We start from the raw sequence: 25,367 nt of genomic DNA, 5'->3' as shown, positions 1-25,367 counted from the left end.
CATATCGTTTAATAAAAACAATAAAAATATACTATAATATAAAATTCATCCATAGAAAAAAAAAAATAAATAAATAATCTGATTCTCATGTCGTTCCAAATCTGTACTAATAATAAAAAACACAACAAATATCATGATTTATACATTTATTTAGGAAAGCCTTTATACTGTTAATGGCACTTTTACTTGCCAGTTTTCCAGACAAATTCATTGAGTCTCTGCAAAAATGTATGTGCGTGTTGTTTAAGATATATATATATTTTTAAATAACACATTTTTACTAGTTATTTAGCAAAATACTAATATTCAGTTGAAAGTGCAATTTAAAATCTTAACTATAGGTCAAACTAGGCAATTAAATTAGATTAATTACAGAAAAAGTAAACAAAGTTATAAAAATTATTGTGACAATTTCTTTGCTCTGTGTGAATATTTTTGCCTTTAAATGCATTTCGTCCATATCTTACACTTACCTTTTAATAAGCTCTGTGTGGCATTGGTTGACTCCTGATACTCAATGTTAAAAACATAAAAGGAACCAAAGACAACACAGAGATAAAATAAATATAAAATAGCAACATAAAGCATCAGAGTAGATGGGGCAGTAATGGTTGAACAGTACTTTACCATTTATTATCACAGTAAATATCTGTAATGGTACATAGAGTAAATTACTGTAATTTATTCTTTGCACTACAGAATTTCATACAAATCCTGCTCCTTTTACAGTAAAATACTGTTTCTTTTCATTACAGCTAAACACTGGCTATTTTACAGTTATTTACTGCATAATCTACAGTAAGGGTTAACAGTGTACTAATACTCAAATGAACCATCAAAATAAAGTGCCACCAAACATTCAAATAGCATAAACCAGAATTCAACGAGATACAACATAATAAAATTCAGATAATTTAAATTTAGGAACTTCAATCCAGCAGGTTATAACAAAATAAGTTTTAAGGTTAGTAAAGTTATGTTGTTTAATATCTACCTATTGTATTAGAAAAAAAAAAGGTTTATCCAGGTGGTTGTTATTGCAGAATAAATTCTGATAGCCTTATTGGCAGCCAGATGGAAAGTAATAAAGAAGAAAAAACTACCGGCTGGATGTACTTTATCTGGCTTATTGCATAGCTTGCCACAAAATATAAAGAAAAAAACATAGACAAAAACATTGTTCTAAGCCCTAATAGTTTATCAATTATTTAATTAAATGTGAGCTTACAGAAACATAATCAGCTAAATCTCAAGATGGCTCCAAGCAGTCCAAAATGAGCAATTATAAACGTGGATGTATTAATGTGCATGCATACACTGACAGTCAAGATGATTCAAAGTAGCCTAATGAACTTGTGTTATTTTAGCAGTTGTTAACTAGAAACAACATAACAACAACCTTTGGAATAGTGTAAATGACCAACGGGAATCAAGTATTCCAGAGAGCCTTGTAATAGCTGGGAATAACTCACCTTTGTCAGGGTTCTGCCACTCTGGTCTTGTAAATTCTTGTTTTAGTGGCAGAGCTCTGACACTACCCATGTCTGGTCCTGTTTGTGTCTCTGTGTGCGCGCGCGCCGTCGTGGGTGTACGCAGAGTGTGCGCGCTAGCGCTTGATGTGGCCGCGCACGCTCTGCGTCCGTCAGAACCGCGCGCTCTTGTACTAGTGTTTGTGTTTGTTCTGTCAGCAGCGCGCTGCTTTATTCTCGGCGCCTCCGTCTAGTTGGTTTCAGTTGCTTGGCGCTGATATGAAGCATGCGCGTTGCTTATGTTTGAGCGCACGGTAAGGTGTTTATCTATCGTGTGCTCCTGCACGTGGCTCGGTGTTTACATTGTGGTCACGTGCTTTTGTCGTGTGCTTCAGTGTTGTGTTTGTTGTCATGAACATGCGGTTAATGAGTTCTCTCATTGGCTGCATGTTCTTGTCCTGTTATGTGAGCGCATGGCTTGTGTTGTCTCTCTGTGTCATGCGCTCTCCCTTCTATTGTCTTGTCCCACCCTCCTTGTTAACCTATTATTAGTTAATTGTGTTCACCTGTTTGTGTTAATTTTCTACAGTTTATAAACCCCTCACATTTGCTGTCCTGTGCCAGTTCGTCATCACATTTCGTCGTTTGAAGTTTAGTCCTGTTGTGTTTCCAGTCCTCATCCTTGCCAGTCTGCCCAGTCCTGTTTGTATGTGAATGTATTTGTTTTGTTAATGTTTTCCCCCTCGGGGTAGTTGATTTTGCATTTTATTTTATTTTTATTATTTAATAAATTCCCATTTTTCCTGCACTTGAGTCCTCGCTCCTTTCCCCCTCACCAACCCTGACAACCTTAGAATGACACAGTCAATCAGAGAAAAGAATTCCAGAGAGTTATGTAGTAATCCATTCATTCACTTATTTATTTTCCTTCGGCTTAGTCCCTTTAGTCATCAGTGGTCACCACAGCAGAATGAACCACCAACTTATCCAGCATTTGTTTTACGCACCGGTTGCGCTTACAGCTAAAATCCTGTACTGGAAAACACCCATACACACTCATTCACACGCATACACTACAGCTAATTTAGTTAATTCAATACACCTGTACCGCATGTCTTTAGACTGTGGAGGAAACCCATGCAAACTCCACACTGAAATGTCAACTGGCCCAGCCAGGACTCAAACCAGCGACCTTCTTGCTGTGAGGCGACCACTGAGTCCCCGTGTCACTCCTGTAGTAAATCATAAGAGCATAAATGAAATTACAATATGTTGTCATGATTTAGTTCTTCTTTGAAGTGTCATTGCATCTTTCCAGAGAATTTAAAGTATAGACAGCCACTTCAGAGCTGCCTTAACTCAGCTGTGTTAAGACACCTTGGGAGACTACTGTATATGTAGTGCCAAAAAATAGATTTATTCTCTCTGATCCAACATGAAGGGCAAAAATCAGACTCAACCTCAGGGAAGTCAGTGCAAGTCAGCAAAGACATTATTCTATTTGAACTTTTCTCATTCACCCTTTAATCACTCTGCCGGTCATTAAGTCCAGCTCTGATTCCCTCTATCCTGATTTATACCATTGTTCTTTCTTTCTCTGTCTCTCTATGTGTCTCTCCTTTTTTATTATCACGCTCTGTCTTTCTGCCTGTCTCTCTTCTCTTCTCCAGGGTCAGGTTCTGTGACAATTACTTTTAATCTGCCTCCATTACCAAATCTCCCTTCCATTCCTTAGTTCACAGAATTAATCACTTTAATTGCCACAGAGTCTGAGACACACACCGCTTTCAGGCTCTTCTGAAAGGTGTTCCCATTGTGAGTCTAATCCCTTTAAATGGCAGCTTCGGCAGTTATTTCATTATTTCTCATCTTCTCCGCAGTCATCAGAATCCCACTAAACCTCACAAAATCCCTTGAATGTGTGACTGTGTGTGAATTTGGAAGGGACAGATAATAGTATATACTGAGAATGTGTGTGTGTGTGTGTGTGACAGTATTAAAAACACACATTGTTCTCTGTGTGGGCGTGTGTTTGGAAGTGGAGGATAAAAAAAGCCTCATGAGTGCATCTCAAGTGCATTGTATGTGACAGAGGAGGTTAAAGGGATAGTGCACCCAAATATGGAAATTCTTTTGACGGTCCATGCGCAGAGCACAAACGCTTTCAGGGTGTGTCAGAACGCATTTTTGAAAATGCGCTTTGCGCCAAGTCGCATGGGCTAAAAGGGTTGAGTTTATTGTCTTAATAGTTATATTATAGAGTTATAGGTGTGTTTTGAGAATAAACCAATTGGAGTCTCATCTCCCATTCCCTTTAAGACCCAGCTGCGTCGCGCCAAGAGCTCATTCGCTATTTACAGGACGCAAAGTAAGTCTAAGTGGAAAAAATGAGCATTTCACAAGCAAACAGTTAACAGTTGACAGTTTTTTTAACAGAAAACTTAAACAGAGCATCTACTGCGTGAGAATGAGAGATAATGGAACTACTTTCACATTCGCTCTTGGATAGGGAAACCTTTATGCACAGACATCAATTAGCCTATAAATAGTTAACTTCGTTTGTTAAGCACAAAAATTTGTTTCAAAACTATTTCTAAATTCAGTTCTAATTTTTAGCAAACGAATAAATGAACAATAATGACCAAGTGTGGTCAAAATACTGAGTTATTTCCAAATACACCTGCCATGCCCCATATAGTCTAAAACCTGACAGGTGGGCAAATCTAAGCTTGTTTTTAATAAAACAAATATAAATATGGATATAATTAATAATACTGCTAATAATAATAACATTATACAAAAGCAAATTGTTATGAATGAATTGAAAAAGCCTCCCGACATGAAGAAGGCATAAAAGCAGTGATTTTCCATATTTATGTAGGCTTGAAAATAATATGTTTTGTAATATTTTAATCCTTTATATTTATATCCAATATATATTCTTATTATATCCTATATATATCCTTAATATTTACATTTTTTCATATGTAAAGATATTTGCCTATTGCTCTCTTGTGCGTATTAAGCAGTGCGTAAGCGAGGCGCAACTCTGTGCCGGAGTTTAGACCGGGTTAGTTTTGGTCTAATTAAAAAATCTATTATAGTTTCTCAAAATAGCAACGCGCCAGTGGTCCGCCTCAGAACGCCTCCCTTTTTAGACCAGAACGCCTATGGGCGCAAAAATGAGCGCTAATGCATTTGTTATTTAAACAGCGTAGCACAACGCCTCAAAACAACTCTTGCACCAAGCTGAAACTACCAAAAGACTACTGCGCCGCGTCTTGCGCCACACTGCGCCAGGTGTATGATAGGGCCCTTTATGTTTAAGACTGATGGGCTGTATACTGCGAAAACAACCGCCTGGATGTACTTTTCTCTATTTATTACACTGCTATTTCATTATAAATCTGACAGAAATGACACGCACGGTGGCGCACTGGATAGCACAATCGCCTCACAACAAGAAGGTCGCTGGTTCGAGCCTCTGCTGGGTCAGTTGGCATTTCTGTGTGGAGTTTGCATCTTCGTGTGGATTTGAGACCCGAGAGCTCTGGTTTCCCTCACAAGTCCAAAGACATGCGTTATAGGTGAATTGGATCGGCTAAGTTGTCCGTAGAGTATATGTGTGAATGGGAGTGTATGGGTGTTTCCCAGTGATGGGTTGCAGTAATCCAGTTACAAGATTCAGTCACCAAAAAACAATTACAACCAAGTATTTGAGACAACTGTGTAATAATTTGTGATAACAAATGCCTGGATAAAATGTATCCCATACATATCAACTGTCATCAATAACAATAATGAAAGCATATCACTCACTTTCCCATTTCATTCAAAAGCACATGGTGACAGAATACATCATCCAATAATATGGGTCAAAAGCACTATAATATTTGATATATATTTATTCATTAATTTTCTTTTCGTCTTAAGCTGCGGTCACACTAGAGTTTGATAATGCGAAATTCTGTCGTGTGGCGCTGTGAAAAGGGGCAGGAATAAACAAGATTATTAGGCATTAAAAAAGCGAGCGATTGCTCCATGTTTTAAATTTCTGTCCAGAGAGATCATGTTTTGATCCTCGCTTTGCCTCACGCAGTTAAGTGATGTGATTTCGCAGGTCAAAGTTCACCAAGCTTGAACTTTGCACCACAGCAACCTGCAAAACGTGAAGCATGACCTTGCGTTTCCGGTCTGACGCATTCGCGTGCGTATGAATGGAAGTCTATGGGAGCAAAAAACCCAAGGTGACCGCAGCTTTAGTCCTTTTATTCATCAGGGGTCGCCACAGCAGAATAAACCACTAACTTATCCAGTATATGTTTTACACAGTGGATGCCCTTCTAGCTGCAACCCAGTAATGGAAAACACCCATATACACTCATTCACACATATACTGTACACAGCGGCCAATGTAGTTTATTCAATTCACCTATACCGCATGTCTTTGGTCTATGAGGGGATATCGGAGCACCCAGATGAAACCCGCATGAACACTGAGGGAACATGCAAACTCTACAAAGAAATGCCTGACTAAGCCAGGACTCGAACCAACGACCTTCTTGCTGTGTGATGACAGTGCTGACCACTGAGCAACCATGTCGCTTTTGATATATATTACAATAGAGTTTTTAAGCAGCTCTACTGAGTTTGATTTTACATGTCAGACCTTAACAAACACCTATGATGAAATGGACTGATGATAGTTTGCTTTGACATTCATTCATTCATTTTCTTTTCGGCTTAGTCCATTAATTAATCCGGTGTTGCTGAAATTCCTGAATTGAATTCGAAACAAATTTTTGACCTGATTAAAATGTCGTTACATTAGTTCATTCTTTGATTTAGCTTGAAGCATATTAGGGCCTCATCTATTCACGTCAAAAACCAAAGTATACTTTAGGCATTATAAAAGCAGTCATTTGTTTTGTTCCTGAATGAATCAATGTTTAGAACTAATTGGTTAAATCAATCATTCAATGACTCATTAGGTTGATACACAGTACCGGTCAAAAGTTTGGGGTCAGTTTTTTTTTTCATGCTTCTTTTTTTTTAAAGAAAAATATTCTGTTCATCAAGGCGGCATTTATTAATTGTAAAAAAAAAAATTAAATAACAAAATAACTGCTGTATGTATTTTTAAATTAAATTATTACACCTGTTATTTTTGCTTTTATTACCGTTACCATTACTATTAATAATATTAACAATAACAATAATAATAGTATTAGTAGTATTAATATTGGAGTGATTTCTGAAGGATGATTTGACTCTGAAGACTGGTGTAATGAAGCTGAAAATTCATCTTTAGAATCATTGCAATAAATTATTAAATAAAAATATAAACTATCCTACAGTTCAAAAACAGTTATTTTATAGTGCAATAACATTTCACAATTTTACAATTTATACTGTTTGATGAAAAAAATTGATGAAACAAATGTAGCCTTGGTGAGCAGGTTAAGCTTATTTTAAAACATTAAAATATTGTTCTGTCCCCAAACTTTTGACCGGCAGTGTACGTCACAACTTTCTGCCATGATCCTGTAGCCTGACTAAAGACTAAAAAAGAAAAGTAGAATCAAGTAGAATTGAACTGTTTATCAGCACTGTTGAAATCACCCAAACATGTCAAAGACTGGCTCTAAATGTTTTTTGACACTTGATTTCAACATTTCATGTAACCATTTTCAATAATTTCATGTTCATTTTATAACAACGTGTCTCATAAACTGCATTTGTATGTATGAGATAACTTCTAGCTAAAAAATTTAATCTTAAAGAGGTGCTTTACTACAATATCATATTTTAAACTTAAAAGTTGATGTGTAATGTAGCTGTGTGAACATAAACAGCATCTCTAAATATGTAAGACGCTCAAAGTTTAATGCAAAGAGAGACCTTGGTTTTCAGAGTTAGCAAGGCAAAGCCTACAATGAACAAATTTTGGGGACTACAAAAAATACTTCTGGGCCAGTGAGATTACAAACGTACTTTTACCGCACACACACACAGCGCAGCTAAGGGGCGTGGCCAGAGGTGCTGTAATGTTACAGCAGAGAAAGCGAAAATGCCGTCCAAACGCTGCTATTTCCACAGAGCTTCTTCTGTTTCTGTATTTGGGCTTCCAAATGACACGACACAAAGACAGAAGTGCTCACAGTTCAACCTTAACTATGTTCCAGAGAATTATAAAATACATAGCAAGCATGATTTGACAAAACACAGCTTCCAGAATCTTTTCCAGTTCAGTGCTGAATTTGGTTAAAATCTCCTTAAAGAAGGAGCAGCAACAAGCAGAAGCTGTGAACTGAGCCACAACCTGTCAGTATTTTTATTTGTTAAAATTCATCATGACATGTACAGTGTCTAGCCTTAACGGCATGTTGTAGCAAAGGTTTAAACAACGGGAAATGCTGTTTGGCAGCGCTAACGATTTAGCTATAAATTCTTATTTATCACACACACACACACACACACACAGAGTCTTTACCATAGCTTACAGTGTCTCTCTATAGGCAGCTTTTCCATGCGTTTTACATCTCAGATAATGAACTCGTAAAAGGTATGTGTACGATTCATGTTACTTACACATGCTTATTCCGATCCGAATATATGTAAAAGACATCATATAATGCGTTGAGTTAAAAAAAAAAAACAGGAGAGCTTGTCTAACTCATGAAGCAGCAGAAAAATCAATCAAGGCTCACACAGGTCGCATCCCACATCTTGTGCTTTATTCTTCTGTCAACAGTGTCACTGAATATTACAGAAAATAACTTAATCCGAGCATCAAAAAAATAAATAAATAAACATCCGACCACATGCGCACATGCGCTTCTCGATCTCTATGGCGATCTCTATTAAAGGAGCCACACCCCATTTTCACTCATTACAGACACTTGTCAGATTTTATTTTAGAGAGCGGGCATAAGGTTGACTGACTGTTTATACAAAAAGCGCGTGCTTGTACAGGCGTGACATGGAGCCACATTCTGATAGATGACCAATCAGAGTCAATTGAGGGTGGGACTTTTGGAGGAACTAGGAAATATGACAGCCGTTTTCATGTTAGCTGAGTAGCTGTAAATAATCAAAGTAAGATTTATGAAAAAATAACGTGATTTCTTTCAAGTGAAACATGAGCACACATTGCTTTTCATCTTATAAACACTACCAAGCCTTAAAATTACAATCTAGACCACCCCTTTAACATGATTAGAAGGACAACCAGAGTATGTGACTTTAATATAGGTGTGTTTTCAGTTTGTTCTTCTGTATTTTTGTAAATTTAGAATACATTGTATTTTTGTAGTTAAGGTGTGACTTACAGTGGGGGTTGAACCCAATAATTAAACCTTGATTCCCGCAGAAGGACATCAAAAACAAGATGTTGTGGGGAGGGGGGTGAAAATGGGGTGGTTTACAGGTTAGTAGTTGATAGTTGGTGCTGATCAATAAATAATAACATTTACTGATCAGTGGTGCTATGGTCAGCGCTGTTGCCTCACAGCAAGAAGATTGCTGGTTTGAGCTCTGGCTGGGTCAGTTGGCATTTCTGTGTTCAAAGACATGCTGTAGGTGAATTGGGTAAGCTAAATTGTCCATAGTGAATGTGTTTATGTCTTGGTCCTCCAAGTTAAGGTTGAGTGTTGCGCTAACGACCCACTTCATAAAAATTAGATGTTGCGAAACACCAACATGGTGCAGCTAAATATCAACTTCAATATAAACGGCAATGTGAGCATGTAAGAATAAGTATACCTATAATGGTTCATACCATTGAGAATGCATGATTACACCAGCAGACTATGCAAGTAAATTCTCACCAGTTGGAAATTGGCAGATCTAGCCAAACGATAAGTAAGCCAAAAAACACTGTAAGTATTCTGAAGACATTTTTCTTGTAAATTGGGTGCTTGAATCTACATATAACCTAATAGGAAAGTCAAATTAGACCCTGAGGACTCTATTTTAATGATCTAAGTCCATGATAAGTGCACTGTGCAGGGTTCAAATCCACTTTTGCTATTTTAGGAACAAGAAAAACAGTCAGCGCATCCAGCGCAAAGTCTAAAAGGGTCGTTCTTATTTTTTAATGAGTTATGTGTGTGTTTCTGGGCATAACATGCATCAAACCCTACAGAGTCACATCTCCCATTCCCTTTATCAGTGAGTTGTGGTCGTGCCATGGTGCATTCACTATTAACATGGTGGACTTTGTATGCAGAAAATGGGAATGCTAAACTGGTGAGGCCACAGCTATATCACCCTGCAGCCCAAGACCGGTTACTCACTGAAGCTGAGCAGGGCTGATTCTGGTCTGTACCTGGATTGGGGACCACATGGGAAAACTAGGTTGATGTTGGAAGTGGTGTTAGAGAGGCCAGCAGGGTGCGCTCAACCTGCAGTCTGTGTGAGTCCTAATGCCCCAGTAAAAAGTGAAGGGGACACTTTACTGTCAGTGTGCGCCATCTTTCGGATGAAACCTTAAACCGAGGTCCTGACTCTTTGTGGTCATTAAAAATCCCATGGCACTTCTCTTAAAGAGTAGAGGTGTTTCCCCCTCAATCGGCCCTTACGATCATGGTCTCCCAATCCCATCCAATGAATTGGCTGTATCACGGTCTGTTCACTCCACCAATAGCTGGTTTGTGGTGAGCGCACTGGTGCCGTTGTCCCCGAAAAAATTTTAAACCTTTAAAATGTTTAATGACAAAATGAACAGTAAGACGATAAAAAATTCCCAAATTAAAATAAATCTTTGAGCTTTATACATTGAAAAAATTGCTTCATATGGCCTTAACAAATATGTAATTCATTTCCCAAAAGAGAAAAAGTCTTACTATATTGCAAAACGTAGTCGCTTCTACAGTAGACAGTGGCTGCAGCTCCTCAACAATAAAAGCAAATTTTTAGCTTAGTCGAATTAACTGTTTTACCTAGAGAATGTGAAGTGATGTCAATCATAGCTGAAGGTAGGGTGAGGGTGTAATGATTCACATCCAGTTTTCTTGCAGTTTTACTTACACATAGTCAACACTTATGAACAATCCACTTCTTTTGTTTGATGAGTTTAAAATAACGAGAATACATTGCAAAAATGTAAGTCTCCCACCTGCCATTCTGAATTTCTGTAATGATGACGAGCAATTTGCGAATTAATCATTTGTTTTAACCAAATATTCTAAGTAAGATCTTATTTTTTTTTTCCCTCACTTTATCAATTAGTGAAGTTTTTTTTTTTTTTCTCACCACTGGCTTGCTTGGTTTGGGACTGGTGGAGCTGTGCATCGATGGATTTGCTCTTCAGTGTTCAGAGACTTTCAGCAGTAAAATTTAAACCACACTAAAATGAACTAAACTGAACTTCAACGCTGAAATCTGGACTTTACTAGAACTTCTATGTTAAGCAGCTTTGACACAATCTACATTGTTAAAGCTCTATATAAATAAACATAAATTGAATTGAATTAAACCGGTCGAACCAGTTCATTAAATTGAACGGAGATTTGCATCTGCACTAAGTATTAACATATCGGATACTCCCTCTGACTCGAAATAAACCCATATCCTTAGATATTCAGTTAATAGAACAGTACACTGACTAATCTGCTGTGAAAAAGGAGACCTGATGATGAGTGCAAGCTGACTGTCTGTTCCCTCGCAACCACTCTCTCATTGAGTGTGTGATTCAACCTGACTAAGGTCATTTTTATTGGACTATGTTTTGTTAGGCCAATTAAGCAAGGTTAAAAGTAACTTGTGTTAAATTTTTTTTAAACTAAAATAATATTACTTATTTAAAAAACTAATGCTTTATATTACTTGTTACTTTGGAAAAGTAATGTTATAACGTAACGCATTTTACTTATAAAGCATTACCCCCAAAACTGGCCTTAACACACCTCCTTTTTAGACCAGCATACCCATGGGCTCAAAATATGCACAAATGCATCTGAAACGTAAATAGAGTGCCACAGGACATGAAATTGATACATGTACCGGACTGAAACTAGCAAAAACCTCTTACATCACACCAGCATTCACATTGTGCTAGCTGTATGATAGGGCCCAGAGTGTATATTGTAACAGATATGCTACCTATATGTAACAGATTTGATACCTATGCTCACCCATTAACAATATTTTATGATCAGCCAACAAACTTTTAGTAGTGATGGGTGAATTACTGGTAAATGTTTAGACAGATTTGATACCCGTAATATAAATGCACATCACCCTCATCTAATATATCTCAATTATTTTCTAAATGCACCTGGGGATTTGTGTTTTAAGCTGATGCTATCACTGCAGTGCTCTATGAGCGCAACGGGATGAACAATAAAGTCTATAAAGAGCGTACGAGACTGATGAAAAAAGGAAAGCGTGGTTAACATAGGAGCAGGTGAGTGAGAGTAATAGATGGAAAGTGTCTCTTGAGAGACATTGAAGAAAATGGAGACACAGGAAGAGGATATTTGTGGACGTGGAGGTCTTTAGTGGTGTTCTCCTCCACTTGCGGCTGCTGTCGTCCTGAAACCCTGAATGATTTATTAAAGAACGCTTGCGAGAGAGGAAAGGAGGGATGGAGAGGGCAGCCAGGCAAGGCCTGATTAACCGGAGGAGGGAGAGAAGACAAGCATCCCTCTATTATTCATTACTCCGGGGGAAGGGAGAGAGGGACAGGAGGGTATGGAGAGCAGGGCTGGAGATAAAGACAAAAACAGAGGGAGTAGAGGAAAGAAAAAAGATGGGAAGATATTTTTATATGGCACTCACTGTCTCTTTTGCCCTATTTTGAGAGCCTCACACCCTCCTGCATGCTGAGAGCGAATGTGTGCCATACCAAATGAGATGTTTCATACATGCAGTGTAAATTACAGGGTGGTTTGGGCTTGAACCGAAACTAAAAACAGAACCGAATGTACGGTATAATTTAAGAGTCGAATATTGCAGAGAGAAAAAAAGTAGCATGGTTAATGTAGTTATTAAAGTGCCTGCAGTGACATGATTATGGTTATTCACTTAGCTGTATGCAAATGAGAAATGCTGTAGTACATGTGTATTCATGAATAATCCAACAGAGTCTGGAGGCAATGCTTTCTTGAAATCTGAGTCTCATAATCTAAATGTAAATATATCCTGCCACACAACATTATAAACATATGAACTGAACAAATATCTGTTGACAACAATAATTTCTTGTAGCATTGTGTTTGTTTATTGATCTCAGTTTACACAGAAAATCTGTCATTCACTAAACTCTCGACTTTAAGTCAGTCGGGAAAAAACGAATACGGTTAAAATATATTTTATTTTGATTTTAAAATTAAAGAACAATTTGCAAACACTTTTTGTCAGGTGTCAGAGTCACCCCTGTTACCTGAACCCACTCACAGTCGTTCACATTCCCCTAATTACTAATTGACTGCACCTTTTCACAAACACACACACTCGCTGTGTCCCAATTCGCATACTTATACTACGCCCTAAAAGTATGTACTTTTTTGTGAAGGAAAAGTTCATACTTTCGAGTGTGCAAGAGAGGAGTATGCAAGCTTACCCCTCTTACTACTTCCACTTTAACAGATCGTTGTGTTGTTTAGTTATGCCCCCTGTCAATCATCCACACACCCACATTTCTGTCCTATTTAATTTCCTACCTTATTGGAGACGTAGCAGCAGGTTAATCACCCATTCACAGTTCTTTCATGCAAAGAAATCTCCTCAGGTATTTGGATAATTCTGCATTTAGACGTTAATGTCCAAACGTGTCCTTATATAAGTTCAGTATTGTTGTTGCAGAAGAAATATAACACAGATAATGCGATTTAAATATTTTCCAGTTAGATATTAACTAACAGTCACTCAAACATCTTTACCGAAGCCTCTCTACTTGACGGTTGGTTTATTTACACTTTACACACACATTTGTAGTTCTAATCGAATTAACATCCAATGCGCAATGTATTGTGGGCAATATCGGCGGTTAGAGTATGGACGCTTCTACACTTAAAATTTTTACCGGAAATAGCAAATCATCCAGGAACCTCTGATATACTCTTTTCAACATGCTATGGTTTGGGACATACTAATTCTATTTTCAAATACTATTTAGGACGGATAGTATGCGGATTGGGATGCAGCAACAGTATACAGAGCACTCACCATCAGTCATCGTTGGTCCTGATACTCACATTTAGTGTCCCATATGTTTCAAAATTGTACAACATAATTACAATCACAAAAGAAATGAAAAATAGTGTCAGTGTAAAATTGTTAAAATGAACATTTTACATCAATATTAGAATTAAACTTTTTCAAAAAAACTTCTTAATAGGATAAAATGTGTTGATTAATTTAAGCGACACTTCTTTGACCTTGTTGGTGATTAAATATTTTTGTTTTGAAAAAAAAAAATCTCTATATATATTATTCCAATAAGAGATTACAGGTGACAGTGTAACAACATTTTCAATAAAAAAGAGATCTCATTGTGTAATTTCTATCTCTTTTATTAAAAAAAAACAAATTTTACCTATAAACGTATCTGTCGGATCAGAAAAATAAGCTTTGTTAGAAGGGGAATCAGGAACATCAGGAATTTACTATGCTTATGAAAAATGGCAATCATCCCATTTTTCATAAGCATAGTAAATTCCTGATGTTATAGCTCCCATAACAATGGTGAATTGTTGTGTTTTTAACTCCTACTCATACTGTGCATTGCCTTTGTGAGACTTGACACTATTACAGGAATGATCTAACCTTCATCTTTCAGAATTAAAAGGCATTTTAATTGTGGTTTTACCATGCAAGAGCAGTGCTTTACTGTAGAAAACTTAGTGATTAAAGTTAGAGAATAACAATGATAATAAAGTTGACTCGTCTTCTATGTAACTAACTGTGCTGTAATCACTGAAGGCAGTAATTTTATGTTCATCATATTAAGCAAGATTTAATTTGTTCTAATTGGGTTCACAGAATTGTGTTTACTGAGGTACAATCATTGATCAAACTCTCCAGGAGTAAATAGAAATTATTCTAAGCTGTAGTAATGGGATAATTTGCAATAATTTCCATCCACGCACATGCGCCACTCTGTGCATATTGCATTGAGAAACATGCTTGTTTACAGAAAGATCTCCCAACTGTCTATCCTACAAAGCCAATATCTTCGGCAGTAATTACTCAGCACATGGCCTTTAATACTTTAAAGATGAACATTCAGCATTTATGACTCCAGGGACAGGGATCTGGTGTAAGGAGGGGCCATGTTTTATGTGTGTGTGTTTGTGGGTGTGAGTGTGTGCTGGTTTTTATATGTTTACAAGGACATTTTTTGTATAATGACATAATTGTACTCTATTAGAATTAGCTTACAACCAAATGTCTTATTGTAATTTAAAACGCTTCAAAATCATAGTAATTGGGTCTTTTGTCATTCCACAGGTTTCCTGTGTGGGTTTATGGGTGTGATAGAGCCATATAATTAGCACTTTCTTTATAAAATGCATTAATAAATGTCCCTGTGTATCCAAGTATGTATCCAAGTACAGGTGGGGCAGCCATGTGAGCCAGTATTTTTACTATTAAAGGGATAGTTTACCCAAAAAAATTAAATTTACACAATTAATAATTCAGTTATATTCTTTTGAATTAGTTCCTTATTTATCAGGGGTCACCACATCGGAATGAACCACCTACACATCATTTAATCAAATATTTCAAAATTTTCATTAATTTTTTTGTTAAACAAAACACGATATCCTGAGGAATGATGGAAACCAGTAGAAACAAAAAAGTACTACGAAAGTCAATGGCCAACACAATCTCATGGCAATTCATAACTTTTTCATTTAGTGGCTAATTCAGACGAATTCGTACGATCTATTGTACATTTTAGTATGATTTGCTCATCCCCCAATGACGGTTGGGTTTAGGGGTGGGGTTAGGTGCCACGCCTCATTTTTAAAATCGTACAATTTCGTACGACTGAACTCATACGAATTCGTCCGAATTTGCCACTAAACTGCCAAAACATAAAATACTTACGTTTTCTTGTGAGATCAGGCTGCAATGGCTGCTGCTTTCCACTTGTTTCAAAACTATTTGAGTTTCTTTCTATCTCTTGAAAACAAAAGGACATTTTTGAATGCTGGAAAGCTAAAACTCTTAAAGTGTCACATTATACTATTTTAAAGGTTACTCATTTTGTTTTCAAGGTCTCTAACAGTGAAAGACGAGACTTTGCATTGGTCGTGTGGGCCAGCCGGTGATCTTCTCACACCTGCAGTTCTTCACAATCGATGTTCAGTGTCCTCCAGCCCCTGGCACCTAGACTGCAGCTCCGCAGAGAAAGTTTGGCCAGAGGAGAAATGGTCATGCCTAACTGAGCTTGGTTTCTGGTTTTGGGGTCTTTTTCTTTTCCGTCGCCACTGGCTTGCTTGGTTTTGGGACTGCTCATAGATGGATTTGCTCTTCAGTGTTTGGACTTTCAGCAGTGAAATTTAAACCACACTGAACTGAACTTAACCGAACTTTAATTCTGAAAACTTGCCTGACACATTTTCAGTTTACTAAAACTTCTATGTTAAACTACTTTGACACAATCTACATTGTAAAAGCGCTACATAAACATAAATTTAATTGAAGTTGAATCCTAAATGTATTCAAGGTCAAGCAACTATTTTCTCCATAATATGCATTTAATATCACCAAATTTGTCAAAGAAGCTCAAAAAATCTGATCAGTTTTGTTCTTTCTAAACCTTTCTTTAGGGGAAGCGTATAATTGGTTTGATGTGTCTGTGATTGGTCTACTGATTACAGCAAATGTCAGTGAGCAAGTGGAGTGTATTAAAACCAAATCCAGCATGAACAAAGCAAAGTACTGATGACTGCTTCAGTCAGAAACACTCCTTCATGAAGCTTGGAAACTTTTATGAAACATTTGTTTTAAATTAGTGGTTTGGGGTGTGTATAAAGTTGGCAATGTCATGTGTTTAAGTAAATGAAGCTTCATTATGTAACAGGATTATTTCAAGCACATTGATTTCACTATATTTTCCTCCTGTTTACATACTGTTTATTTAAAATTGTTTTGTGTTCACAATATAAATGTAAAAAGAGTCACCTCTTCTCTACATTTGGGTTAACATCAAGCAGCCATACCTGTTGTACTATTGTTTGAGCAGTCTTTACCACCTTTACCTTGAACTAAGGAGACTCAAAAAGGTGTCCTCTCGTCATTCACTACACTTCACAGAAAAAAAGAGAGTATGGTTACAATTACATCATTACAGTTTTGAAACATTTAGAAATTTTAATGATATTGGGCTGGAAGGTGATCTTTGTAATACCATAAAATCCACAGGATTTGATATTAGACAGGAAGTTAATTGCATTTGTAGGTTTTACTTTTAATTTAACACCTGCAGTGTGTGAAAAAGCCTGATCTACGTTTTGCCTGTGGATTTATTGCATTTACTTGTTTTATTTTATTTTTTATTTATTTTTATTTTTTTTTGCAGCAGGTATCGCTACCATGTGGTGTTTCGAAAACTTAAAAAAAAAACTTATGATTTTGTGAAATAATTGGTTCAATTTTTCTTTGTATCTCCCATCACTTAAGCAATGCATGACTTGAACAGACTTGATGCAGACATGATATGAACAGAACAAAGCACAAACTTACCAAACAGCAGGTTACACAAAAACAAAGCTAGACAAAAACAACTGGAAACATGAGTTTTTATTTTTATTTTTTAATACTAAATAAAACAGATCACGTGACACAAACAATCAATGAGAAGCAGACAACAGGATATCACTTAAAAACGAATCATTGTATGAGCAAAGAAATCACATGGCAGGACAAGCACAGGATAAAACCAAATGTCCTGAAAAAAAGAAAAGTGGAATGCAAGAAACCTAAAGACACTCTTTACAGTCAGAAGCAAAGTACTCATTATCATATTTGATTTTTAGCTCTAGAGTAGTGATGGTGGAAATTAAGATTTTCAGAACTTCAAAAGAGTAAGGGACAGTTGTCGCCCAGTTGTTAGAGATTTGAGCATGTGGACTTCATTGCAGGTTTAATTCCCGGTCTTGGCAGAAATTGAAGGTGGGGGAGTGAATGAATGAACCATACTCTCCATCTTACCATTATTCATTCATTTTCTTGTCGGCTTAGTCCATTTATAAATCCGGGGTCGCCACAGCGGAATGAACCAGCAACTTATACAGCAAGTTTTTACGCAGCGGATGCCCTTCCAGCTGCAACCCATCTCTGGCAAAATCTTACCATTAGTGTAAACTAATTTTAAACTATATTTACTAGCAAGAGTTCATGATATGTGGCGCAGTAGGTAGTGCTGTCAGATCACAGCAAGAATGTTGCTGGTTCGAGCCTCGGCTGGGTCAGTTTCTATGTGGAGTTATGTGGAGCTGTGTTCCGGGTGCTCCGGTTTCCCCCACAGTCCAAAGACATGCGGTACAGGTGAATTGGGTAGGCTAAATTGTTCGTAGTGTTTGAGTGTGTGTGTGGATGTTTCCCAGAGATGGGTTGTGGGTGGAGGGGCATCCGCTGCGTAAAAAATGTGCTGGATAAGTTGGCGGTTCATTCTGCTCTGGTGACCCTGGATTAAAAAAGGGACTAAGCTGAAAAGAAAATGAATGAATGAGTACATGATATGTTGAGGCATATTTCTTCATGACTTTACTTAAAAGGGCCCATTGCATGAACATTGCATGAACAATTTTTTTCTCTAAGTAGAGAAAGGTATGTACAATATTTTTTGTTCTTTGATGAAATAGCCATGGTGACATACTGAAGGTAAACAGTTCATTGGAATGTCCTTGAAGAAGGGACAACTCTGGCCAGCAAATTGGTAGATAAACCGGCAGACTTGCTGGCACCATGGGTCATAAACTCACCAACCTAGACCAATTTTAGGGATCATAACGAATTTTACCTACGTACTGTATGTTACACCATCCTGGAGGACCATGTGCACCCAATAGTTCAGACATTGTATTCTGAAGGCGATGCCATGTATCAGGTTAATAATGCACTAATACACACAGCAAGACTGGTAACAGAGTGGTTTGAGGAACATGAAAGTAAAGTTGAACATCTTCCCTGGCCTGCACAGTCACCAGATCTAAATACTATTGAGCTACTTTAGGATGTTTTAGAGCAGCAAGGGAGGAAATATTTTCCTCCACCAGTATCACATAGTGACCTGGCTTAAGGAGGCCCTACACCATACTTATAATACAGTACATCACACACTGTACATATGATATATTGATTATATCAATATATCAACAAATGTGTCAGCTTTAATGGTAAGGCACCTTTGAAATCATTCAAAGCTAACGTGTTAATCAATAGTTTCATCCAAGGTCATGTCATGTGCACTTTATGATCTATTCAGTCATGCGCACCAATGATTTTCTTTCTGCTAATCGTAAACACCAAAATATGGATTACTTTCATATTCAGCTGACAGGTTTCCTTTTCTCCATTTACACATGAAAAAGAAAGAAGAGATAAAGAAAGAGCCTTTCATTTCCAGCACATCATTTCTTTCCACTCTAATCGTTTTCTTTTTTCTCTCTGTAGAGACATCGGACAAGCCCATCTGTTGGAGGCTGATTACACATTTATTTGTTTTGCGGCGCACGGACACTGTCTTGTCACGTCAAGTGGGCCTGTCAGGAGATGATGGGCCAAAATGCCATCTCTAATAATGCCAGACTCATCTCTAAACTAAAAATGCGTGTCTGTTTTAAAAATGGGGTGAAGAGACAAACTGAAGAATATAAAAAAAAAAATAATAAAAACACAGATGGAACAAGACAGTGGGAGAATCAAGAGAGAATGAAACAGATGATGGCCGGCAGTGGAGTGGAACTCAACAAGGCAAAAAAGACGAGCTTCGGGAAATAAAAGGATGAGGTCTGAAAAGTGTGAAAGAAAAAAAAAAAAGCTGAAAATCATTGAGGTGTGCCTGTGGATATGAGGTTTGCTCTGTCTGTTCGAGCTTTCCAAAGCACTCTATTCTCTCTACCCTCCATCATAATGGGGTTCCAATGAGGCATCAAATGAGTTCTTCACACAATCACCATTCAATACAAAGGCCCGTCACAACAGCACCAGTCCTGCATCAAACACAGCTCTTACTGTGAGTGATGAACACTGGTTTGTTCTATGCCTGAAGAAGCACGTGCACATCTATATACACTCTCAGAAATAAAGGTAAACGAGATGTCGCTGGAGTGGTAACTGTTCAAAAGATATAAGGTCCATATAAATACCTCAAGGGTACTTTTTAGTACCTAAATTGTACAAAGGTGTTCCTCTTAATATTTTTAGGTACTAATATATGCTTTTGAGGTACCAATATGGACCCTTTAAGTACAAATACCTTTTATAAAGGTACCACCCCAGTGACAGCACATGTACCTTTATTTCTGAGAGTGTACTAATGTAGTGTTGGGGTAAAATATGTGATTGTATATGTATATTTAACATATATTTTGGTATTATGTTATTTGAGGCTTACTGGCCAGAAAATAAGGTGCCGGTTGACGCTGCGTGTTCAGCAATGAGTGTTTCAATGTGAGCTGTGTATATGTGTGTGTAATCAGTACTTGAGCAGCATCAGCTGTGAGTATGCAATCAGTCAGGATCAGGAACCGGTTATGTGTGTGTGTGTTGCATGACTGAATTTGTAGTCCATTTCAAGCAGGTTTGTAGTCCTATGCGTGTGTGAGTGTTTACCAGCGAACTCTGATGGTTAGATCGCTGTTGATCATGACAGTAACAATAAACAAACACACTGAAAAGTATTTTGAGCAAAAAATAATAAAATAAAATAAAATAAAAACACTAGTGCAATCTTACATACAGAAAATACAGGTCTACAATATGCTGACCAGAACTAGTATCCAGCACCAAGCTGGGAGTACGGTGTGGGAACTCAATCAGAAGGACTAGGGTCAAGCTGAAGAGTTTAGACGTAGAGCAGTGAAGACAAACCTAATTTTGTCTATTTTCATAAAAAGAAGAACATTTCTTATTTAAAAAGTGTAAGAAGGAGGGTACAGTCTCTTCCAGTTCAGAAGAATTAACCGCCTAGCCAGAAGGGTTAAGAAGGCTACAATTTCTAAAAAAACACTTTTTTAAAATCTTTCTTATATTTTATTATTCTTATTTGTTTCGATTGATATATGATGTAATAAATTTGCATTTTAAAATAAGTTGACCATCTGACAAGCTAATCCAGCAAAAAAGTGCTTCAAATACAGTATTTAAACCTCATAATTAATTAAAAAATGGGGCCGATAACAGCAAAAAAAAAAAAAAAAAAGTCCTGAGTTTTGAGATATTCAGCTTTAAAGTTTTTTTGCATTCCATCAACAGTAACAGTATTGACATATGGCAAAGTTACGATTAATGCCAACTCATAGTTGGTAAATGAACACATTATATTTTCTTTTGGTTTAGACAGCTGTTGTACAACTGTAATTTGGTCACTTTCTCATGTAAAAATTATTTATTTTAACTGGAATTCTAGTGGCATGAATTTAAAACAAGAACTATACTTAACATTACTCATAACATTACTATATCTTTCCCATTGCAATGATTCTGATTGGTCCTCTTTGTGCATTCAGTGGGCTAAAATAAAAGCCTATACAACCAAGTTAGATGCTTTTTTTCTAGTTTCACTGTCTAAACTGGTTTCCTTTCTTTAGTTTCATTTTTAATCTTCTGTTGAACACAGTTCCCAGAACTGGGTTGCAGCTGGAAGGGCATTCACTGTGTAAAACATATGCTGGATAAGTTGGCGGTTCATTCTGCTGTGGCAACCCCTGATAAATAAAGTGACTAAGCTGAAGGAAAATTAATGAATGAACACAGAAGAATGTTTGAAACCAATTACTTTTAAAGTATTTGTTTTTCCTAAAATGGTCATATTTGAAAAAGTTAAAGGTTTCCAACATTCTTCAAAACATCTTTAAAGTATCTTTTAAAATCCTTATATTGTGCTAAAAAAAAACTCCAACTGGTTTGGAACAAGTCAGGGGTGAAAAAGTGAAAAAGATGACAGGACTCTCCTTTTAAGAAAGAAGAGAATGAATAATAATGTTGTCACAGAATATAAATAACTCATTTCGATTTCCACAAAAAACTGTAATGTTTTATAAAACTATTTAAACAGTACACGTTTTTTTTATATTTATGTCATCGTGCACTGAGGACATCTGTGGCTGTTTTACAACACTTCTGTTCCATTCACGAGTACCCAGCTGCGACTATGATGGTGCGCAGTGATGTTTACTGAGACCATCGTTCTCTGAACACTGTATTCAGGAGAATAAAGCCCCTCGAGGGTTATGTAATCTTACCACAAGCATAACCACATTACAAACAACTAGAAAATGAAAAGCTTTTTAGTTGACACACCAGTAATTCCAGTGTAGGTGGATTTTATTTAAAGGTTTGACCATAATTATATCTGCTATGAGTATATTAAATTCGTGTACCACTATTAATGCCAGCATTCATCTTCGAGTGTAGTGGAATGAACGGTACTGATCCAATAGCAGGCTGATCTAAAGAATCCTCTAGAACTTCATTAACAAGATTAATTGCTAGCTTGCTTTGCCTTAATTAAACCTGAGTATTGTGTTTACTCATACACGATCATATATTAATCATATATGCTTCAAATCATACATTCCCTGCCTCCTTTCCTGTTTTAAACTCATCAATCAAGCAGACACCGAAATATTTAATTCATAACTGACCAAAGCGATGAGGAAAATCATGTTAATATATCATTTGCGATATATTAACTTAAAAAAAATACATACAATGCTGCTTTAGTGACCTCTAGAGGTCACGTGGGCATAGTGTTGTGGTCTGTGTGTGTTTGTGTTTTGCCCTCTGCTGGTGGTTTTCATGCACAAAAATGCCCCCAGATAAAGTACAAGCATATTCCGGTTTGCAAATAGCTTTATTAGCAATTATGTGAGTCCCTGTAAAGAGCACAACAAACCACAACTGTACAATTAGTATTTATTTAATTCATTCTGAGCATTACAAAGAGAAACAATGCATCAGCGTCTTCTGAAAGTCACAGTCAACGGATTCAACAAGGAAAACAAAGCAAGCTCTCTCTCTCTTACACACACACATACCTCTAATACAAACTTCCCTCACATCAAAGCAAATATTTAATACACAACCCACATAGAGAGGACACGGTTTTAAGAAGACATTTGCTCATATTCCATAAAGCACACGGTGAAAACAGAGACAGGAATAACCAGTTTATAAAGTTAAACAAAATAAAGCGTAACATTATCAAATACTGTAAATCATCTGAAGCGGATTAAGGACACCAGTCTTTCGAATCAATATCTAAAAAGCATTTGTGCATCAATGCAACATTATTGATTAGGAATCAGTAAACAGCTAGCATGCAAATGAAGAAACAAGAAGCAATACTGACATACTAATGAATTCCTTTCTGCGCAGTGCTGAAGAACTATATTCAAGCCTTTCCGAACAAACTAATTCGGAGACTTTTATACGTTAATTATCTTGCTCATACAATGAAACTGAATGTCTAATAGGTAGCACACTCCGATGTAATGTTTAAATGACAGTTTTTCCAATAGTAAGGTTTATATAAACCGATCTATCCACTACTCCCAGTGAATCGACTTGTCATGTTTGGCTACAAAGAAAACTGAACTGGAATTCAAAAAAACATTACTTCTACACTGTACATGTTTGAAATCCCATTATATTTGTTCATAATACAAAGTTTAAAATGAAGAAAGTTGAGAAAAGCTCCAACACATTCAAACACCAGTGAGTCTTGTGTTCAGATGACCTTTTTCAGATGGATGAATTCAGCAGAGAGTCTTGGGTCGCACTTTAGGAAAAAGCTGCATGAGAGAGAGAGAACAGCACGAATGAAAGACCTGCTAAACCTCATAGTGCAGTGCATGCTTGCAATAGTATGAATATTAGGACATAAATGACCTTTAAAACCTGGGTAAAAATTAGAGGAATGTATGAAAGACAAAAGGCTGCTGTGGCTTACCAGACAAACAACATTTATTTTAGACATTATAGGAAAAGAGAGGAGCATATACTTTGTATAACATTTCAAGAGTTTCAGCTGATGATTGATTTTCATAGATATATACACTAGATATCGGATAGCGACCCTGAGCATGCGTCAATATTGTATGCCGCCATATTTGTACAGTGCTCCCAGGAAAAGTGTCATTCAACCGCACAAAGACAGTGTTATTATGTGAAGATGCTGGACTTTAGTGCTGTCTACGGGTGTAGTAACGAGCAAACAAAGACAACAAAGCACAAAGGCAGAACATTTTTATTGGTAAGATTTAGTTTTTTACGTTTTTGTATGTTATGAACTTTAGTGCTAAACAGGTAACGTTAATGATGATAATACAGTCACTTACTGCATTCACCATAAGCCAAAGTAGCACCAACTCACACTAAACACTCGGCTTATGCTGGTTTTGTTGAATAAAATCAGCAAACAATGCAAAAGTAATATGAGATGCTGCGGTGCCAGAAACTTGTATTATTGTCTGCTAAAGAAGTGAGTCAATCATAACATAGATTCATTCACAAACTAATCACTCTCTCCGTCAGTATGAAAGGTGAAAGCCGGAGAGGAGGTGTGTTTCAGGACATATTAGATCAAATTTTACAGGGAGGGTGGATAGTACATTTCCATACACACAAACACAAGGTTTTTGTAAGGAATGCCTGTGCGATTACTTATTCATTGATGTAGAAAAGTGATGTAAAATTATAAGTTTTGTAGTTAAAAAAATAAATTGCATACTGACAACAGGGAAAACTCCTGATCATAGATATATGTGTCTATGTGTAATTCTCTGGCTCTGGATGGCTACAATCTTCCACTGCAGCTTGGTCCCACATTCATTTCAAAGGAGCGCTACCCTGTACTAAAATGGCGGCTCTATTGACGCATTCCTTCTAATAGACAACAACATCTCATATATATATATATCTATGATTGATTATAAGCAAGCTTGGCATGCTGTCCCGGGAGAGAGCCCTGAGCTCAAAAGGTCCTTAAGCCCTGGGCTCCCTCCCGTTTGCATCAATATCATCAATAGAGAAAACACTGGACCATTCACTGGAGGACGCTATACTCCTGGTAGAGTGGGTTCTCAAAGGCATAAGTTAACTCGATAACATCATATACACAGTGGACAAATCACTGCTTTTGACGGGTTTTTATTTTTCAAACACAACTAATTTTGAACCAAAATGAGCATAAAAAGTTAGGAAAGCAATCGAATGCTTGCATTATAACATTAGATATGTGCATTTTTAAAGTGACATCTCTGTTATTTAATGTAATCAAAAAGAAAAAAATCTAAATAAATAATAGATCCATTCATTGCTCTTTAATCAGAATATGTAAGTTATACAGTGAAGAAATGGCTAAGGAGATTTGATAACTTAATTCTGTTTCATTATAACAGCTAATAATTTAAATAAGCTGAAGTGTTTGCTAATTTATTTGCTGCTAATGTAAACTATTTATTTTTTCTTTTGTAAATTATAATAATAAAACATATTACTAACAATTTGATTGTTTATTTACAATAAAACAGCTCAAAATTAGCATATTTACGGTTGGGTCGAGGCAATATCTTATTATGGTGGGCATATCCCTTATTTTCACATCCCAATATTGACAGGTATGCATCAAGCACAGAACCTAAAAATTGGGGGGAAAATTGTACTAACATTTTTTGAAGACAAATTATCTCTAAAATCAGCAACAGGTAACAGTAT

The 25,367-nt window shown here is 36.7% G+C and overlaps 2 protein-coding genes across 4 annotated transcripts in view; both read right to left on the bottom strand.

Moving 5' to 3' along the window:
- The window catches only part of clasrp (CLK4-associating serine/arginine rich protein), a 777,720-nt gene that overhangs the window by 718,911 nt on the left and 33,442 nt on the right, over positions 1-25,367 (bottom strand). The window lies entirely within an intron of this gene.
- The window catches only part of ppp1r13l (protein phosphatase 1, regulatory subunit 13 like), a 65,320-nt gene continuing 62,501 nt past the window's right edge, over positions 22,549-25,367 (bottom strand). For 2 of the 3 annotated variants that reach the window (XM_087291970.1, XM_087291971.1), the window contains exon 13: positions 22,549-23,443. In XM_087291970.1, the coding sequence (XP_087148096.1) occupies positions 23,408-23,443 (36 nt within the window). In that variant the 3' untranslated portion in view covers positions 22,549-23,407. 3 annotated transcript variants of the gene reach the window in all.

This window comes from Danio rerio, chromosome 18, assembly GCF_052040795.2.
Source record: "Danio rerio strain M-AB ecotype USA chromosome 18, GRCz13ab, whole genome shotgun sequence".
NCBI lineage: Eukaryota > Metazoa > Chordata > Actinopteri > Cypriniformes > Danionidae > Danio > Danio rerio.
Note: the sequence above shows the minus strand (reverse complement) of the source record. Positions and strands in the feature narration are given on the sequence as shown.